This window comes from Aspergillus oryzae, chromosome 1 (genome assembly GCF_000184455.2).
Source record: "Aspergillus oryzae RIB40 DNA, chromosome 1".
In the NCBI taxonomy this organism is placed as follows: domain Eukaryota; kingdom Fungi; phylum Ascomycota; class Eurotiomycetes; order Eurotiales; family Aspergillaceae; genus Aspergillus; species Aspergillus oryzae.
This window is the reverse complement of record NC_036435.1, coordinates 3,952,692-3,969,333: the sequence shown is the minus strand read 5'-3', so window position 1 is coordinate 3,969,333 and position 16,642 is coordinate 3,952,692. Positions and strand designations below refer to the sequence as shown.

General features: G+C 46.0%; 4 protein-coding genes across 4 annotated transcripts; 2 read left to right on the top strand and 2 right to left on the bottom strand.

The window, feature by feature from the left end:
• Nucleotides 1-4,983: 4,983 nt before the first annotated feature.
• AO090005000921 (uncharacterized protein) lies at nt 4,984-6,001 on the top strand (the record flags this gene model as incomplete). Its single annotated transcript, XM_001817874.3, has 4 exons — nt 4,984-5,022; nt 5,095-5,560; nt 5,621-5,707; nt 5,772-6,001. The coding sequence occupies 4 exons, from the start codon at nt 4,984-4,986 to the stop codon at nt 5,999-6,001; spliced, it is 822 nt and encodes a 273-aa protein (XP_001817926.3).
• A 1,813-nt stretch (nt 6,002-7,814) lies between these two features.
• AO090005000922 (uncharacterized protein) lies at nt 7,815-8,587 on the top strand (the record flags this gene model as incomplete). The annotated part of the gene is made up of 3 exons (XM_023233876.1): nt 7,815-8,189; nt 8,374-8,409; nt 8,504-8,587. 3 exons carry the CDS (start codon nt 7,815-7,817, stop codon nt 8,585-8,587), a joined length of 495 nt encoding a protein of 164 aa, XP_023089159.1.
• Nucleotides 8,588-10,521: 1,934 nt separating this feature from the next.
• AO090005000923 (uncharacterized protein) lies at nt 10,522-12,663 on the bottom strand (the record flags this gene model as incomplete). Its single annotated transcript, XM_023233875.1, has 7 exons — nt 10,522-11,321; nt 11,368-11,688; nt 11,747-11,930; nt 12,024-12,160; nt 12,237-12,300; nt 12,350-12,536; nt 12,605-12,663. 7 exons carry the CDS (start codon nt 12,661-12,663, stop codon nt 10,522-10,524), a joined length of 1,752 nt encoding a protein of 583 aa, XP_023089160.1.
• A 2,892-nt stretch (nt 12,664-15,555) lies between these two features.
• On the bottom strand, nt 15,556-16,067 carry AO090005000924 (uncharacterized protein; the record flags this gene model as incomplete). The annotated part of the gene is made up of 2 exons (XM_023233874.1): nt 15,556-15,586; nt 15,703-16,067. The coding sequence occupies 2 exons, from the start codon at nt 16,065-16,067 to the stop codon at nt 15,556-15,558; spliced, it is 396 nt and encodes a 131-aa protein (XP_023089161.1).
• Nucleotides 16,068-16,642: the final 575 nt, after the last annotated feature.

The window sequence follows — 16,642 nt, the reverse complement described above, 5'->3', positions numbered from 1 at the left end:
AAGGTTTTGGTAAATATCTCGAAAGTCCAGGATGACGAAGTCGGTGATGGCACAACGTCCGTGACCGTGTTGGCGGCCGAGCTGCTGCGTGAGGCTGAGAAGTTGGTGAACCGCAAAATCCACCCCCAGACTATCATCGAAGGTTACCGGATAGCCAGCCGTGCCGCTCTTGACGCCCTCGAGAAGGCTGCCGTCGACCGTAGTGCCGACATGGAGGCATTCCGTAAAGACCTCCACTCCATCGCTCGTACGACCCTTAGCTCAAAGGTCCTGGCCCAGGACCGTGATTACTTTGCCACCCTCGCTTGCGACGCAGTGCTCCGTCTCAAGGGCTCGACCGACCTGAGCCACATCCAGATCATCAAGAAGGCCGGTGGAAAGCTTAGTGATTCCTACCTGGACGAGGGTTTCATTCTTGACAAGAAGATGGGTGTCAACCAGCCCAAGCGTTTGGAGAACGTCAACATTTTGGTCGCCAACACAGCCATGGACACGGATAAGGTTAAGATTTTCGGTGCCCGGGTTAAGGTCGAGTCGACCGGCAAATTGGCAGAGCTGGAGAAGGCGGAGCGTGAGAAGATGAAGGCTAAGGTTGACCGCATCAAGGCACATGGTATCAACTGTTTCGTCAACCGTCAGTTGATCTACAACTGGCCCGAACAGCTGTTTACCGAGGCCGGTATTATGTCCATCGAACACGCAGACTTTGACGGTGTGGAGCGTCTGGCTCTAGTCACTGGTGGTGAGATTGCATCCACCTTTGACCACCCCGAGCAAGTTAAGCTGGGTCACTGTGACGTTATCGAGGAAGTAATCATCGGTGAAGATACTCTGATTAAATTCTCGGGCGTGGCTGCCGGTCAGGCCTGCACCATTGTGCTCCGCGGTGCTACGGAGCAGCTGCTTGACGAGGCTGAACGCTCTCTCCACGACGCCCTCGCCGTGCTTTCCCAGACTGTGAAGGACCCCCGTGTCACCCTGGGTGGTGGTTGCGCAGAGATGGTCATGTCCAAGGCTGTTGAGCAAGCGGCTCAGAACACCACGGGCAAGAAGCAGCTGGCTGTTGACTCTTTCGCACTTGCTCTCAAGCAATTGCCCACTATCCTGGCTGACAACGCCGGTCTGGACTCCAGTGATCTCGTGACCCGACTACGACAGGCCATCAACAACGGCATGACCAGCTCTGGCCTTGACTTGCTCACCCCTGGTGGCGGCATTGCTGACATGCGGGAGTTGGGCGTTGTGGAGAGTTACAAGCTGAAGAAGGCCGTGGTTTCCTCCGCATCGGAGGCATCCGAGGTAAGCCATGGTTTTTTTTTTTTTTTTTTTTTTTTTTTTTTTTTTTTTTTTTTTCCTTTTTTTCTTTTTTTCTTTTTTTCTGTTTGTTTTTAGTAATGACACAGCTAACTCTTCGTAGCTTCTTCTGCGCGTTGACAACATCATCCGGTCTGCTCCCCGTCGACGTGAGCGTATGTAAGGTGGTAAGATGATTTAATCTTGATGGCGCGATGGACTGGAAACAAGTTTGTTTGGATTCAAGCGAAAGGGAGAGCAGCCACCACCGTGAGCTGTGCTGGATAAATGTTGATAACGTGCTCTAAACAGAGCGTAATAACCGTGACATAGACCCATTGATTGACATGAGACAAAAGCATTGACGAAATTGTTTGCTGTTCTATCTGGGAAATGCGTAATCTACCCTACGTAACTTATTATTCGTCGTGTTCGTATGACATTGTCTTCTAGGGCTATAGTAACTAGGAGTTACACCTATATGTAATAGCCGAGCGAGATATATATGGCTGCTAGTGGGGTACAGGGCAGTGATAAATCAAATTTGTCGATGGATGTGGAGTTTCCAAATAATGGCAAAATGATAAAATTCGTGGAGCTCTAGAGACACTCTCAAATGAACAACTCAAGGGCCTTATTGAAAGATGAGACGACCTCGCTGACGCTGCCCCTTGTAAAGCGTAAAGAAGCGGCTTTGTACTTAGACGACAACACTGATAGAATAATCTTTAGAAACCCAACTTTATAAGAAAAAAAAAAAAAAATAGAAAATAAAAATAAAAATAAAAATATTCCCAACGCAAAAAGAGGTACAAATAGTATCAATTAAGAGAAGAAAGGTTAAGGATTTTAAATAGGCAACGTTCAAGTAGAAGTTGGATAGAGAAAGAAAGTGCTCAGGTATGTTTTACCTGATAACCAGAAGACCACAGACGATGACCTCCAGTGTCCATGAGCCTGCCTAAGTAGTATACAGAATATCTCTCAACTTCATCTCTGCATTTTCCTTTCATGCCTTCTGCCATCCGTTATCCAATCCTTCTATATCGATCCCTTGCTCTCTAGTTTTAAACCAGCTCGTTCTTTGATTTTACATTATATTTTTCTTAATGGCACTACCTCCTCTTCCTTCTTCAAATCCCAATTAGCACCAGTGGTTGACCGATCCTATTCATTGCAAGGAGACATTAGGCTAGACTCAACTATTTCTGTAGTCTAAGATTTGATGATAAAACAATCTCTATAATTCTCCAATTGGATGTGCAGAACCTTACAAGAGAAATGTCTTCAGTTATATATGATCAATACTGGCGACACCTTTATTGGTAGTTTGGTGTTTTTAGCCAGTGCTTTCAATGAAGATGCTTATAAATAGATGTCAATGAAGTTATTGGGTAAATGGTGATGATGATGACCAGAACAAACATAAGAAAACAGTTATTTATTGTACTTGGATGATTCAGTGGTTTTATAGCTGCGAAGCTGGTTTTATGACACTCAGACCGGGAGAATACCGGAGTATATTATGGACAATTTTAGAAAATGCTTATGGCTGGGAAATTAAGGATATAGAGTACTATCAGTTTAAGCCGATTAAGACAGCAAAATGTCAAGGGTAATCCAATGAGCTGACATAGGTGGAATATCCGAATAAATAGGAGGTGAGTAATAATCCTCGGATTTCAATGATATGGCTACCTGGATAGTGGGCTCACAGAAATAGACCAAGAACAAATAATCCTCAAATACTCGACCGTGAAGATATGAGCTGGTACCAGCAAATTGATACAAGGTTATGTGGAAGGGATCACAGGCACTTCAAGAATAGACCTTAGTGTAGGGTTTTCCCTATACTGTCATGTAACTGCAAAGGTTTTATTGCTTGATTTCATATTCAGAGAACGAAAGATTCCCTAAAGCGTAATGCTATGCAGATTACAACATTCGGGCTAGACTTGCTGCGCCTGAAGACAATTTGCTGGAACTGTTGGAAAAAGTTCAACTTATTCTTGTTTTGAGAAGCGAGAAATCGAACGATAAGGCAGCAATAGGCGAAAGTAAAAGAAACTGGATATTTTCTTCCTATTTACGGGCAGTTTCAGGGGTAATGAATAATACCACTATTATGAGTGAACAAAGGGAAGGCGAGCAGGGAGATTCAAGGCTCCTCCAGCCAATTTCTTAGTCTGACCAACCCCTGCTCTCCCATGCAATGGTCGCATTTCCAACCGTGATGTAAGTGCTATATGATGAGTATTGTTTTGTCTACTGATCAGAGATCTAGATATCAGTGCTCTAGGGATCTGTGGGCTTATTACTTATCATGACTGTGCACAAATATGATCCACAGGAATCGGAAGGATCACCCGGCAGATCGAAAGACGTACATGTTGTGAATAAGGCACTGGATGTATACCTAGCACAAAAGATATAAAATAGCCAAGAGGGACCGTTCAGTTAGTGTGGATGAAAAGCATCTATTTTCTTCTGGGCTCAAATTTGTCTCTGAATCAAGTTGTACTAAATAGCCAAATCCTGATATCGAGTCCATTCAGCTATAACGGATAATCTAAGCCTGTCAACCAGATAAGGAAACGTCTTCTACTTACTGAATAGCAGAAGAGAATGTTGTGCTATTAAACCGATTCCGATATTTCTATCTCTTTCTCTTTTTACGTGAAATAGCCCTTGAATATCTTGAATTTCAAACCTTTCCCTTTCTCTTCGTGTCCTTCGGATTGTTTCTACTTGAGTTTGCTATCTTCGCAATTTTTGGGCTGTTCGACTTTGGCCACAGGTTCCAGTCTCTCCGGCGGAGGTAGATACACCTAAGCACATCTTTCTGCGTGGGTGAAAATGGGTAAATATTCTGCACGAAGTCTTCAATGCTGGGCCCAGCGGGTCGGAAAGGTCTCTTAGGATAGTCTGTCGTTCATCTCACCTTGTCATTAGGCCATTCAGAGACGCCATTGTATCCTTGGTCTGGATTATCTCGGAAAGTCTCTCCAACAAACTGGGTGTCAACACTGGGTGTCCCGCGCCGGTTCGTTAGCGACAACATTGACTGGGTAAGTCGAGGTAGACAAAACCGATGTTTCACACAGGGCATGGACCAAAGCTGTAGGTAAGTATCCCTACATTAGAAGAAACGCAACCGTTCTTACTGAGTATGGCCCCCACCAGCTGTTTATTAATAGACCAAAATGTATTATGTGGTGTCATTCATCGAATGGGGCTGGAAGGACCCGCGGGGATTCTCAATTGGACGGTCTGGGTCAATCGTCAGCACTAAGAAATGCAACCATAAGCAGTCGAAACTGCAGTTTCCTGATAATGACCTTTTCAGCCCCACACGAACATTGATTGAAGAAACCGACTCGCCCAGACTAATTCAACTGATAGGGTGATCAGCATAATCCTTTCCGTGAATGATTCTTAGTACCTTTAGAACAAGAGAATACAAATCCGCCTGACCATAATTACTATCTGACATACATACAGCTGCAGGCTTCACCAGCGCTTGAATCAGCCCCTCCATGCACCCCTCACCGGAAGTAAACCAAATTGAACAGGGATGCGTAGCCTGGTATTCACTTATGGGCATATTCGAGGACCTCGTCCGCCGCCCTCCATTCCAATGTTTCAAAATGTGTCGTGTAATCTTCCACCTGCCACATCGAAATAGGAACAATGACTCGTAACTCTACTATCGATGAGGTTACATTTGTGGTATGCTTCTAAGTCGTGTCCTCACTTTTCCAGACTGCTTCGAACGTGCTATCCAGCTAATTACGCCTACAGACCATTCTCTGGGTCTGTCAGACCATCAGCTTCTTCTTCGTCGCCATCCGACTCGCTCTCCAATACCATGTTGACCGCAAGTGGCACACCAGTGACATCATGATCCTGGTGGCATGGCTGTTCTCCCTGGGCAATGGAATTACTTGGTCCGCCGTCTACAAGCAGATGTACCAAGTGATATCTCTCGCCAAAAATTCGACAATTGATTTCTCCGAAGTGCCAGCTAATATTGGGTGGATGCAAAGGCGGTATCTTAACGGACAGCTCTCTGCCTACTTGATATCATTCACCGGTTTATGGTTGATCAAGCTATCATTTGTGTTTTTCTTCCGGCAATTGGGAAATCGATATCGTGCACAACAGATCCTCTGGTGGGTAGTTTTGGTACTCGTCATTGGCTGCTATGGGGGGACACTGGGCTGCCTGGACTATAAGTGCGAGATGAGTTCCCTAGAGTACAGTATTGGTCAGTTGCCGTATCCTCCAGCGTCGTGACGTACTGGAGCTGCTAACAATGGATTGACAGAGGTTTGCGCGACCGCCGGTGCGATGCACTCCCAACAGGTCAGGTTGAGGGTAGCCACGACTCTAGACATCCTGTCGGATGCAGCCAGTACGTGTGATCTCTCTTGAACATTCTCTTAGTTCAATATGGGCTGACTAAGGTGCTATGTCAGTCATTATTCTTTCCGGTAACGTCATGTGGAGGGCTCGAGTGAACCTGACCAGAAAGCTTGCCTTGATCGGAGTCAGTTTCTTGACGGCGTTTATTATCATCATCGCGCTATTACGACTATTCCTCAGTGTATCAGATATGAGCATCATAGACCCAATCTGGCTAGGCTTCTGGAATGCGCTTGAAATCTGTGTGGGTGAGTTAACTCCGTTAAAGCGACGGCTGCTGTGAATTTATCTCATCTTGTCAATAGCCATTGTGGTTGCGTGCCTGGCCTCCTTCTGGACATTTTATACCAAGTCAAAGAGGTCCCCGTCACCAAGCGACATTTATAGACGCGAACCCTCACCTCCGAATAGAAATTACGCTTCCCTCGAAGCACCGATCTTACTGGCTAGTGACATGAGCGAAAGACACAAAATCCCCGAACCTGCCGTGTCCGTACAAAGTCTGAATTCGAGACAGGACGCGGACGCATACCATGTGTCTCACGCCTGAGAGGCAATATCGATAAATTTTGACAATTGAGGGTTTGTCGGCATATCTGTGTAGAGCTTTACATAATTAGCAGGCGTAGCAGTAGTAACTCTATAGAAAGCACGTTCAAATACTATGACTCTATTATAAGACACTATTATCAAATTTTAGTATTCTTGTTTCTTATGCAAGAATCTTAAGAGACTGAGTTTGTGAAGAAGCTTGCTGTTCGATCAAGCTTGCAATTCTAACTGGACAACGAATATAGTTCAATTACATGGTTATCCATGTCACACTTCTAGTGGGTCATACAAGCATAGTTCAAGAGACACAAGAGCAAAGACAAAGACGGTGCAGAAATAGTATGTACAATTGAATACTACAAGGTACGCGCTAACCCTTGTATGTAGATCACGTTATGAAGGCGATGCTGATTCATCAGAGGACATGCTTCAGAAATCCACGACACTGTTGCCTACAATACTTTCCTTTCTCAGACTGATAAGCTATGCTCTAGCCCTCTCACACGCCAACATCGCGATCGTGAGTTAACATGGAAGACGAATCAGAAACTACACCTCTTTTATCCTCTGCGGGGAAGCCGTCTAACCAAACCCGTGCCACGAAACATCAAGGGACATGCCATGTATTGAGCAGGTTCATCTACAATATAGGCACCAGCAAACATGGGTGAGTGTTATAAACTACCAACATTAACACAAATAACTTATCTATCGTGATCTTCATAGAGTTGCCTTATCAAGTATGCTGTGGTGGACTTGCGTGGTCAATCTGCACGCTTATGGGTTATGTTCATTGTGAACTGCTTGGAGCTGCCGTTTTCTTCAGTATGAGGCTGCTTTTCACTGCTGCAGCTGCATACATGGATGCAGTGGGGCGCGCAGACCAAGTGAATTCTGGCACTATATTTTAAAGAATGCTGCTGAAAACGTCAAAAATCGTGCAGTGGATCATACCCGGTGGGTTTACTCTGGATCATATAAATTCATCTATGGTTCCGTCCGGAAAGACCGGACCCAGCAAGATCCTTCACTAATGACTTCCTCAAGAGGTATGGAATTGGAAGGAACGGTTTCATTATAGGAACAAGCCATACCACATTTATCTCAATCATCGACGTTCTCTGAAGAAGGATCTCCTATTACGTCGCCTATTCAACGGAACCCTAATCCTTGCTCTGAGGGTGACATCTCTTGTCTTGACAGCCGTGCAAGTCACGGTAGCATGGCATCCAAATCTACTGGATTACATTCTAATGTATGATTCATCTTTTGGAGTGGAATTGTATATCTCAGCCAGCCACCTTTCGTCAAACACTGTTCGCAGTTGATTATATCACCACTCAAGATTGCATTCCCGTAATGCGCCTTTCCTCAAGCGTTTACCTTTACACTAATCATCGCTGACCCGGCAATGGCTATAGATATGGGCCTTAGCCGCAGATTACAATGTCCATCTAACTGCAAAGATATCAAATTACCTCAATAACTTTACACAGAGACGTTTCAGAATCAATCTTTCAATTATCCTATTCCTACTATTCATCATGAGACCTCTAACTTTACTGCCCCTTCTTTCTAATGCCTATTCTCAAGGCCAGGCTTCAATAACTGCCGAGGATTCTCCTGATCACCCGTTAGGAGAATCGGAGTACAACAAAGTCTGTGCCAATCCCAGCGACAACGAAGTGCAGGTAGCCCTGGGATACTTTGTTCGATACTATTGCGACACCTACCCGCAGTATTGGAATGATAAGATTAAAAATGTACCCTCTATCGAAGCGTGCACTTTGGCATGTAGCGAGATACCGGGATACAAGGGAGCTTTGTGGAAGAAGAAAGATGCCACTTGCTGGTGGAGCGACCATGCTACTGATTTCGAGACCGATATATACACTGATGCCCCAGGATATGTGTATATGGTTGGTCGGAATGAGTCACTTGAACCGTGAAGGGAGGCAAAGGAAGAATGTCTTGGGAAGATAGAAGGTCTGGAGAAGCATGCTGAAAACTTACAAAAGGAGAACGATGTGCTAAAGACTATGTTATACTGTGATCTGCTTACTGAATTAACAAAGATTATAGAAACTAACAGGGCGTTAACAGGTACATGGGGCAAGATGCTCTATTATCCACAGCAAGGTATGTCAATCCCTAAGCAGGCCAACATATTAGAATATGCATACTTACACACTACAAGTCCCAGCAAATAGGGTGTATACGATTCTCAATCCAGGAGGAACCTTCGCAGAGTCTATTGAGCAGTGCACCAGACTCTGTCTTTCGAAAACCAAATGCAAACTTGCACAATATACAGTAAACAGGGACAAGCTTTGTTATCTTCGCGATAGTCACCATCAACAGCCATTCGGACACTCCCCGAATATGGACACGTTGGCATATATTCCGCCGAGTTAGACAAGTCAATTGAGAGAACCTTGATGTGAAGCCTTTCGGTTAAAGTGGCTATTGATGGGTGCGCCTAACGCGGCCAGGAAGCATGCCCCCACATTACTTATCAAATCACACATCAGTTGGAAATTTGTGGGTGGTGGGTTTAGCACCCTTTGTGTACTTTAAAAGTTAAGTGGCTCAGATTCGAACAATGGAGGTGAGTATAACGGTGGACAAAAACGAGAAAGTCATGTTTTCAATGTTAAATTGACAAAAATAATAACAATCATGAATTATATGTATAAGATATGTCTTCCGACGTCTGCCAAGAGCCGCAGGGCAATTGTGCAAACCTCTGTATCTAGATTAAGTATGCCCCATCACAGGATATAAGATGTCAGTAAATGAAGCTAGTATGTACCTGAACGGCTGATATATTGCATATCAACACCAACGCCGTGAGGCCTATGAGCACCCCAAGCTATCATGGAGTCAGGCTCGGCGCACACACCTCTGGTCTTGGTTCAGAGCAAAAAGCACAGTATAGATGCATCAATCAACGGTCTGGAATCGTGTGAACCTCGGCGAAGCAGTCTGTCCTTCGGACGAACGGACGATACGGCACACACATTATCAGGAAGCAACACCTCACTTGTGTTCTATGACAAGGGTTTCCAAGGCAAGGCTGACTTGCCCTGTGAAAAATGCCCATCTCACATCATCTCCTCTGGCTTACCTTCCTAAGCAATCCGTGGGGGCGATATGAGAATTGAAAGATTACATTCTTTGGGGGCGGAAAGCCTTATTAGATGGGGGCTTATCACATAAAGTCTTGTGAGGAAATAGTCCAATCGTATCTCGTACTAGTTCTGCACTACGCCATGATGGGCGCGAGCCGTGCCTTGTTCGGAAGTCTTGTCGTAGAGGTCAATGCTCTAAGGTGCTGCAAGTGACGAGTATGAGAGCATATCGTATATTGAAATGATATAAGCCTATATTAGAATATTCGGTCAGCGTTTGATTTAACCAGCATTGCTATGGTAGGTCAATCTCTAACCTACCACGCAAACCACTTTATAGTACTCTGGAACACGCAAGACTTGTTGACACTATTAGAATCCAGTAGGACCGATATGCGAGTTAATATCGCATAAACACGCACCATGGCGGCTGACAGGTATATCTCAAGTCCACCCACAATCGGAGGTCGAAGATGAAATGCGGCGGGGAGTTAGTAATTGGGAATAGTCGTGATCACGTATCCGAATTGAGGGAAAGACAAGAACAATGACCTGCAGGATAAGTCATCGACATTTGCAATAGGTCTGTCTCCGACAGACGGGTAGGCGTTAAATAGGAGAAAATGTAGTTATACCCTGATGGAGTGAAGATTGCCCATGCTTATTAGGCGGCGGCGGTTACGCACGGCGAAAATTCTGGAAGTGTTCATGATACTATTGGAATGTACCCTAAGCAAACTGAGTAGGGTTGAGTATACCATGAGCGCTCACAGTTGGGGATTTCGGGTAAACTGAGCCACTCTGTTTGAACCTTTTAACCTGCTGGAGAATATTACAATAGGCTGTTCTATATCTCGCTTTTAAACCGAAATCAAGTGCCAACATCTAGATTTCTCGAAAGCGAAAGTAAACCGGACCGACTTTCTCCTCAACGATGGAAAAGGATACGGAATGCGGCATCACCTCCTGAGGTAGAACAAATGCCCTCGATATTTTTCTTGCTGACCCAGCTGTCCAGGTCCGTTTTGATAACAAAGATAGATGGAACAAGAGAGTGCAGCTAACGCAAGGTTGTAGAATCTATTCTAGAAGAACATTCAAACTATAACAGTTCTCGGAATCAAAGTAAAATCGAGGTCAACAGTTTGATCATCTCGGTGACATCCTCCAACTCTCCAATATACATGACGTGCCTGTCAGGCCGAACTAGGACAAGACAACCCCTGTCTTTACTTATCCCATATCTGCTGTATGCTTCGCTCAAGGTCCATGACCTCGATTCGTTATTATCCACGAAGACTTGCCTGAAGGGATCGCCATTCTTAAAGAGGGACGGGGGCAAGTCGGCAATCTCGACATCATCCCTGCTCGCGCTATGCACGACGAGGATCTCAAATACATCTTGGGGTGTGATTGCACGCTCACCCAGACGTCGAAGAAATGCCCCAGGGAGCTCTAGCACCTGGCTGACGTTTTCCAGACGGCGTAGCTGCTCCGGTTGCGATATCATGCCCGCAAAGACGACAATCCGGTACCGACCGTCACTAGGGAATGATTTTCCAAAGTCAACTGATTCTCCATTCGCATGTCTTTCCACCGTCTGCGAGGGTAGACGCCTGCCTACAAGGATACCAGGTGCCAAATATTGCTTAGAAACAATCAAACCACCTTGTTTAGCAGCAAGCAATCCAGCCTCGTACTCGATTGCCGTAGTGCTTGAAAATGGAAGATTGTCTCGAAGCTGTTGATATGTTCCGTGAGCTGAGAAGTTCGCACCGACAGGCGATTCGTCCGACAAAGCTTTATCGAAAGCGACGAGTTGTTTAGTAGTTAGTCCACGCTCCTCGTCATACGTCTTCAAAATCGAAAGGGGAGAGATTCCCTTGACAACGTGCGCAATTTTCCACCCTAGGTTGTATGCTGAAAGATGTTAGAGAAGATATGCAACGCATAAGAGTAGATTTACCGTCTTGTATACTGAAGTTCATGCCGATCCCTGCTCTGGGAGAATGGACATGCAATGCGTCTCCAACGAGAAACACACGAGAGTGCTTCGAAGATGAACTTGAGACACGACGCCTGGTCCCAAATACTCCACACCAATCAATATGAGTAATATCAATCTCATACGGCGAAAGTATTTCTCTCAGTGACCTGAGGATGGCTTCTGGAGTCGCTTCGGACCTGCTAGGAACTGGGGCTGCAATGCGTAGCAATCCATCCTCCCTTGGCACAAAGCCCGCCCCACGCCCGTCCTTGACAATCATCGATTGGATCCGGATATCCGCTTCGCAATACGTGAGCGTAGTTCAAGGTTGTTCGTTGGTTGGAGAGATGTCACTTACGAAAGTTCGACGTCGCAATGCAATCTAAAATCCCCCCCACATCCTCTTCGCCGTCGTCTCCGAGAAAGTCGAAGCCCAAAGCGCTGCGAGTCCAGCTTCGGCTTCCATCGGCCCCGATGACGAACCTGGCGTGAATCACTTCTGTCCTTCCTTCTTTGCCTGCGACTTTGCGTTTCAAATATGGCTAGTCTGCCGAGTTATAGTTAAAGTCCCCAGGCTGTGGTATAGTATCCGGAGTGGAAGCTGCAGCCAATTCTTTGTCCGTAAGATGACGTACCGTCAACTTAATAGCGTGCGCTTTTGGATCATGTATGCCAGCCTCGTCAATATTGATAGCTGTGGCCAGCACCCCCCGCTCAACTTCGAGTCCATCGAAAGCTTTCATGCCGTCTAACAAAGCGCGCTCCGTGTTACCTAAATATCATTAGAGGCCGTGCTATGAAAGGTTGACGGATCAGACCTTGGCTAGTGTGAACGAGATGATATTGACCTAGGTCCGGGGACCATTTCGGAAACCGAGCCACACGCTTCAACGGTGCATCCTTGCTACCAGCCTACACTGACAGCGTTGGATGAAGTCTAGACAACTCGGAATGCACAAACCCATATCGTCATTTCCACTGAAGGAGCGGCCTTATTGTAGAGATCCTCTACAATTCCAAACGAATCAAAGATCTCCAGTGTTCCAGTCTGCATTCCATCGGCATGGCCTCTGAACACTTTTGTGGCACGGGCATCAATGATGCGAGTCTTCACACCGCACCGCGCCATCCACAAGGCTGCCATGAGACTGTGCGAAATGTGTCAGAAGAGGACTTCATATATAAAGGCGACCTGGCTTGAAAGGTCATTTCTTACCCTGATGGCCCTGCTCCAATAATGACCACATCGGTGGTGGACTGCAAAGACGTCGTCATGATATTACTACAAAAGGTAGGTATAAACAATCCAAAGCGTCGAAAGAAGATCAATGTGGTAGACAGAGCGTAGAAGTGTGATGTGCGAGATGCGCCTGTGGATTTCGAATGGTACTTGGCACGATTAAATATTCGCATCTATGACCAAAAATTCGGAGATTCGGTAACGATATGTCTCCGCCCAGTGGTTGACTGGCCAAGAATGTCCGCGTGTTGTAGTTCCTTAATTGTCTCTTCGGAGGCTTGTTTGAATCCAAACCCGACTGGAGCGGAGGTTCAAACCAGCCATCATTCGTTGTCAACCTCCGCTCTGTCTCAGAAGATAGTAAATAAGGGCTAGTTTCCCGAAGGGGGTTGATTTAATGCGCTTAGTCAGCGCAACTCACTAGTTACATCAACCCTACTTTGGGAAGACTCTCTCAAACATGGAATGAAGGTCGATTCCTTATTGGATCCTGAATTCATTGATCTCCTACTAGCTAAAGCTAATTTCTCATTAAGTGTTGTGGGATCCGCCTAGCGGCCGGAAGAACCCACCTTCCGGGCCACTTAGGGCCGCCAGACGGAATCCCCTACCAACAGACTCCACAGCGCGGCCGGGAACTATGAGGTCCGTCTAGGGCTTTCATAAACACACTTCCGGGGCAGACGGTGTGCTTACGTATGTACAAAAGGCGAGATGCAGATGTAGTGAGTCGGTGCATAGGCCTATGTCTCTATTCATACTTCTTGTCTGTCCCTTTTAACCTGCTTTCACCTTTGTTTCGACCAATTAGACCCCCACTGTGGGAATCAATGGTTGGCGTAGAGCTGTAGTGCTACCCATAGGGCCTTCTTGCATAGCCCGGCAAGGAGAGGCTGCCTGGTCTCCAGGACGGATGGCCTGACTCGAAGTCCGCTTCAATTCTCCCAGACACCCAGAAATTTGTACGGTCGGTTTTGGGCTGTTCGGTGAATCTGGAGGCTCTGTTCCGACACTGTCCTCCATGCAAATACTATACTCTTGAGTACATGAGCCCTTAGGCACCGTAACCAACGTTTCTGGAACTCCTGGACGTGTGTACTGTCAATGACGATGTGGCAGCATACTACAGCTCATCTATATGCTTAATTCTCCCCGTAATCGACCGAGAACTATTTCAGAGTACTATCAACCTCGCCTCTTTAACCTCATTCGCCTCAGGTGCCTGGAGTACCAAAGCATGTGTTTGAGCTTTTCTATGTTTGTCTTCAGTGTGGGATTTTCCCGTGACGCATCCGACGCGATAGCCTTCGCTGGGGAATTTGAGAGTTACGTGCCTCCTATACTTCACGAAGAAACTAGTGACGGGCTTCAAGCTCTTATTATGCGGGCATGTGCACAATGCCATGAACTGCTTGTTGAGAATTATTGCTCTCAACTACTCCCGCGATTAGATGATTTTCCACAGTTTCTTCTGGAACCTCCAGACCGGACTCTACCTGGATTCTCTAGTAAGCTGACTGCTCTAAAAGTTTAGTATACATTTATATCATCCTTAAAGATCTGCTTTGACACTATTTCCCTACACAAATATTCCATCCCAGGTCGATTGTCACCTCCTGGGTTTATTCTGGACTGTATATATAACTAACAAAGAATTATCCATTCAAAGAGGTCAACCAGCCACTATCCAGGACGAAGCTTGTGATCTTACAATTACTCCGAGATATGACAGCCTGCTCTTCGGTCTTCCACTACTTAAAGTACAGCTAAGCGGACGGCAAGCCCTGTTCTCCGCACCCTATGGTCGTATGTATTATTTCTTTATGTGTAGAGAATTAGATAGAAAAAATAAATGTATCAATCAACATAAGCCACCTCACTGGAAGAGCCTTTCCGATGCCGGTTTCGATACTATCGATGCCGCAATGTCTGTTCCGGGTGGAAAGGATGAAGCCTATCTTTTCAGGGGAACGAAATATGTTCGATTGATGTCGCTAACGACAAGATCACCTATGGCCCTGCGAAGCTGGTTGATGAGTGGCCGGGTCTTACGCAGGCAGGCTTTGATTCAGTCGATGCCGCCATTCCCCGTTTCTAACGCTAAAGTCGATGGCGAGACATACTTTTTCAGGGGATGGCAGTATGCGAGGATCCAGGTGGTTCGTAGTGGCGCGGACAAGGTAACTTGGGGACCACACTCGATTGCAGACTATTGGAAGACTCTCGACTGGATCTAGTGGCCAGGTGAAGCCGTGAGCGTGTGAAGAAGGGATCCATGTGGTTTTCAGGGATGAACCTGATACATCTTGGGTATAGAATAGGCCGCTTGTACTTAATTCTCAATTTCCTAAGTTGCTCCTTCTAACCGCTTGTGGTGCTGTCTTAGTTAGCTGCTCAAGCCAACTAATTGCTCTATTTTGTTCCCGGTACCTGTTAGTAATTTTATAATGAAAGCCTTGCATTTTTGTCTGAAACTTTGACATAATTTGCCTTGGGATGATGCAGGATACTCTATGATGCGTGTTTCTCATCTTAGTCCGTTGAGGCCCTTTTCGTGCTCACTTTCGGTGACCTATACTAAATAATTGAAACTGTCTGTTGCCGCCTCTATTCAGCTGTAGTAACCCGAGCCAAGTGTACCTTAGCCTTAGTCAGTAAGAGGCTACGGTCTTCTTCATGCTCTCTGGTTTGAGCATTGCTTCAGCATCAAAGTGTCAGGCAGGAGTCGAGAATCAGATACAAAAGGATCAATAGTTCTAGCATATGTATAAAAGGAAGTTTGAAGTTGGACATATCGGATTCAACTCTAGATTGATGTGGAACTCAACTAGCCACCCGCCCAGAACAATCGGCTGCCCATACATAAACCACCGCCTCCACGGATATCCATATCTCTCCTACCTACCCCCAAAGCGTCTCTTGAGTTCCTAAATACCAGGATTCGGCACTCTGACGATACTATCATCGGTGCATCGTCATGTATACCTGGGATCTAGACCCAACAGGCGCCTCCAGGCTTCGCTCTGGAAAATAAATTAGCCCCAGCCGTTTCCTGTACTTATAGTAGAACCTACTGTGGTGCCCAGCCATCCAAGGTACGATCAGAACCACCCGCAGGACAACTATCGACAATCTTCTTGAGCAACTTTTTGCACTGGTCTATCGAGAGAACCTTATCGCCCGAGTTGTCATTTTTCATCCACAAATTAACATTCTTCGGATCGTAATCGACATCAAGGCACTGCGTCACCTCTTGTCCACCTTTGAACGTGGAAGGGGCGATGTTGTTACACCATTTGTCGATTCCATGGGCGGCTGCACTTCTCGCCTCTTCGTGACTCCATGTCCAATAACCACCGTAAGGGCAATCCGGCTCACCCATGATAAGGGCAGGAAGTGCCAGCATGGCGGCGAGAATGGGGAGAGCTTGAAAGTGCATGATGGTAGACTTGATAGGAAAGTAGTTTCCACAGAAATAAGTAAGAGAAGACTTGGATTGTTTTCGAAATAGAAAGTGAAGTGAGTATGGATTGAGAAGGAAGGACTGCCCAAAGGCCCTTATTTATATCTGTTCCTTGAGAACGCCAAGCAGTGTTTTTCAAGTCATAGCGTCGCAGCTGATTCTGAGAGCCCGTGTCTCGCCGTGCATACCATCCTCTACCAAAAGCCAGGATCAGTCCTGAATATCCTCTACACAATCCATGTAGGATGGTGATCTCGCTACGGAGGCTCGAGTCCTTGACACAGCCCACCGGTGCGCAGAGGTTGCCCGTGAAGGCCGCTCGCCAAGTTACAAGTGATAGTATTCTATACACATGTTACATATATCCATATAGAAATATCTATACATAACAGTGATAATACATAAGATACGTTTCTTGGTGCTACCCCAAGATCTACAGGGAGCCAACATTAGGGGGCCTTACTCCCGGCAGGAAAACACCAATATTCAACCACGAACAGGCCCGTCATGGTCTCGGAAATGCCTTACATCGCATAAGACTAGATTGAATC